General features: G+C 39.6%; 1 protein-coding gene across 1 annotated transcript; it reads right to left on the minus strand.

Annotated features, from left to right (window-relative positions):
- Positions 1–1,306: 1,306 nt before the first annotated feature.
- Positions 1,307–2,083, minus strand: LOC126482021 (putative gustatory receptor 2a). The gene has a single exon (XM_050105991.1). It carries the CDS (start codon positions 2,081–2,083, stop codon positions 1,307–1,309), a length of 777 nt encoding a protein of 258 aa, XP_049961948.1.
- Between the last annotated feature and the right edge of the window lie 653 nt (positions 2,084–2,736).

Consider the following 2,736-nt stretch of genomic DNA (forward strand, 5'->3'; position numbering starts at 1 on the left):
CCCTCAAACTTCAAGAAGAATAAATAATTCCAATTCCTAAGACAGCGAGTGTAAATATTACCGAACTATCAGTTTAATAAGCCATGGCTGGAAAATACCAACTCGAATTTTTTTTGAAAGAATGGAAAAAGTGATAGAAGTTGATCTTGTGGAAAATCAGTTTGCATTCCGAAGGAATTTGGACACATGCGAGGCAATACTGAACTTACAACTTATCTTAGAATATAGGTTAAGGAAAATTAACCCTCCGTTTACAGCATTTGTGGGCTTAGAGAGAAAGCTTTTACAATGTTGAGTGGAATAGTCTGTTTGAAATTTTGTAGGTAGCATAGGTAAAGCACAGGGAGCGAGAGGCTATTTACAGTTATAACAGTATCACGACAGCAGTTAAGAAACGAGGTGTATGAAACGGAAGCTGTGGTTGAGGAGGGAGCTATTCAATCTGTAGAACTGAGCAAGCAGTATAGGAGATAAACGAAAAAATTTACAGTAGGAGTTAAAGTTCAGGAGACGGAATGAAGGACTATAAAAGTTTGTGTTACGTTTCCAGTACGTAATTGCTATGTCGTTGTTTTTAACAGTTATGAAGACTTTCCATTTTAATTTCAAATAACAGATTAAATTATATCATATACTCATATTACATTGTGGGTAAATGGCAGTACTATATCGGAGAAGAGCGATGAATCCGTGGATGATCATGCTGTCCCACAAAACAAAATCAGGGCACTCGGTAACGCTGATAAATGCACAAATTATAATGGCGAGGTACGGGATTTACAAGTCGCACGATAGAGGTAAGAACCTTATTAATAATGAACACAGATGTGGGAACAGGTTACACTGAGAACAGAATGGTACCATTTGAAAAGCAGGCACTTGTGACTTAATGTGTGCCCATCTCCCTTCTACTATCTCTAGTACATTCAGATTTTAAATGTCTGCACATTACGTCACTTCTCATTGTTTCTAATCACAAGATTTCTAATTCATTTTCAAGTAGAGGGTCTATAAGAATGTACTATTCAGGTTAAGAAACGAGTTCAAAGTTTGTACTCCAGAGAACACGAAAATTGTTGTGCCAAGAAAATGGCGTCAGCAAATGGAAAAGTGCAGAAACGTGTCACTCGAAATAACAATTACGTATATAAAAAAGAACGGCTTGATACTTAGATCATGATTCATCAGATATCCCCATTTACTCGAATCTAGAGGAATTGGCAGTTTTGGATTCAAAAATATTACATTACAAGAACATTTGTAAAAACGTTGTGATAATCTGTTTTTCAGTAAAACGTATTCCTTGCTATAATGGCTCCACATTAGTGTCAGCAACAGAGAACTGTATGAGAATAACAAGATAGGTGGTGACAGCTGCCACGACGCTCTTCAGCAACGACAGGTCCAGTGTGAAGAACCCAGCTGCGCTGTAGTGGAGTGTGCTGCGCGCCAGCTGTTCCGCAAACAGCTGCAGCTCTTCCTGAACACCACTGCTAGCAGGCAGCGACAGCATCTGCAGTTTGGTGACCAGCCGCTGTGTGCGTCTCGCCTCCTGAATAACCATCTCGCAGCTGTAGGATATGCCGACGATCCGCCAAACCATCAGGCCAAACCACAGAGACATATGAACTACATTTATTATTCTCTGGTCTCCATGTAGAGCACTGCTTAGATCACGCAAGTTGACAGCAATTCCATACGTTTCGACGACAATACATATAAGACAGGAAGATATTTGCGTCAGATTTTGCACTCCATAAGCACTGTTTACAGTTTTTACGGACTGATCAAGGAGGCAGTACACTTTGCGTAACTTTCTGAGTAACGTGCATCTATCCTGCGTCAATAGCATATCGGTATTGTTTGATGTATTCTGCAGTTGCTTCATTGAATGTATTGCATCTTCAGGAATTGTTAAGATTTGATGTGGATGAACTGCATGGGTATTATGTTGTAAATCTTCCTTTACTGAAGAAACCTGCAGCGCTTTTGCAATCCTGAAATTGAGGTCATCTTCTGTAGACAGACTGAACAACTGCAGTAAATACGTATTCAGTTGTCCAAACCATCTTCTCAACGCCATGTTGAAAATAATGAACTGCAGCACGACGAAATTCGTCAATGAATGTGTGAAAAACAGACGCATTACTGAAGCCAAAGCTAAAGAGTTCCGCATACTCCAAGTAATCCAACTGTACATAAGCGCCCAATATATGTTTAGTGAGGCTGCTGCCCATTTGTGCAGAGGTTTCAAATGCAAGCTATCTGCATATGCGATATTATACATGAATGTGTGAATCGAAGCAAGTTTCAAGGAAAAAGCGTCAACATCTTGTTGTTTCAATCTACAGCTACATATCATGGATATCAAGGCTGTACTTATTGCACAAAACGTGCTAGATAAGTAACAGTAGCTAGTAAATCGATCTGCCGACCAAAATATTTCTCTAAGTTTTAATTTTATGTCATAGACAGTACAGAGGAAGAACACCATGGCAACAGATAAACTGTAAAATTTGGCTTTCCTAGACACCATTATTCGCGTATTCTCTCCACTAATGAAAACGGGAGCACAACCGAATATTTTACTTAGGTACAGAAAAATCCGAATTCCACCAAACAACCCACGTAGTGCATGCATCTCCCTTGACCTCCAAACTGATGCTTACGGAGTGTCAACTGGTGCATACACTGAGCGAAACCCTGCTTCGATATACGTGCAAATTTAAAGCAACA

Source organism: Schistocerca serialis, chromosome 5, assembly GCF_023864345.2.
Source record: "Schistocerca serialis cubense isolate TAMUIC-IGC-003099 chromosome 5, iqSchSeri2.2, whole genome shotgun sequence".
NCBI lineage: Eukaryota > Metazoa > Arthropoda > Insecta > Orthoptera > Acrididae > Schistocerca > Schistocerca serialis.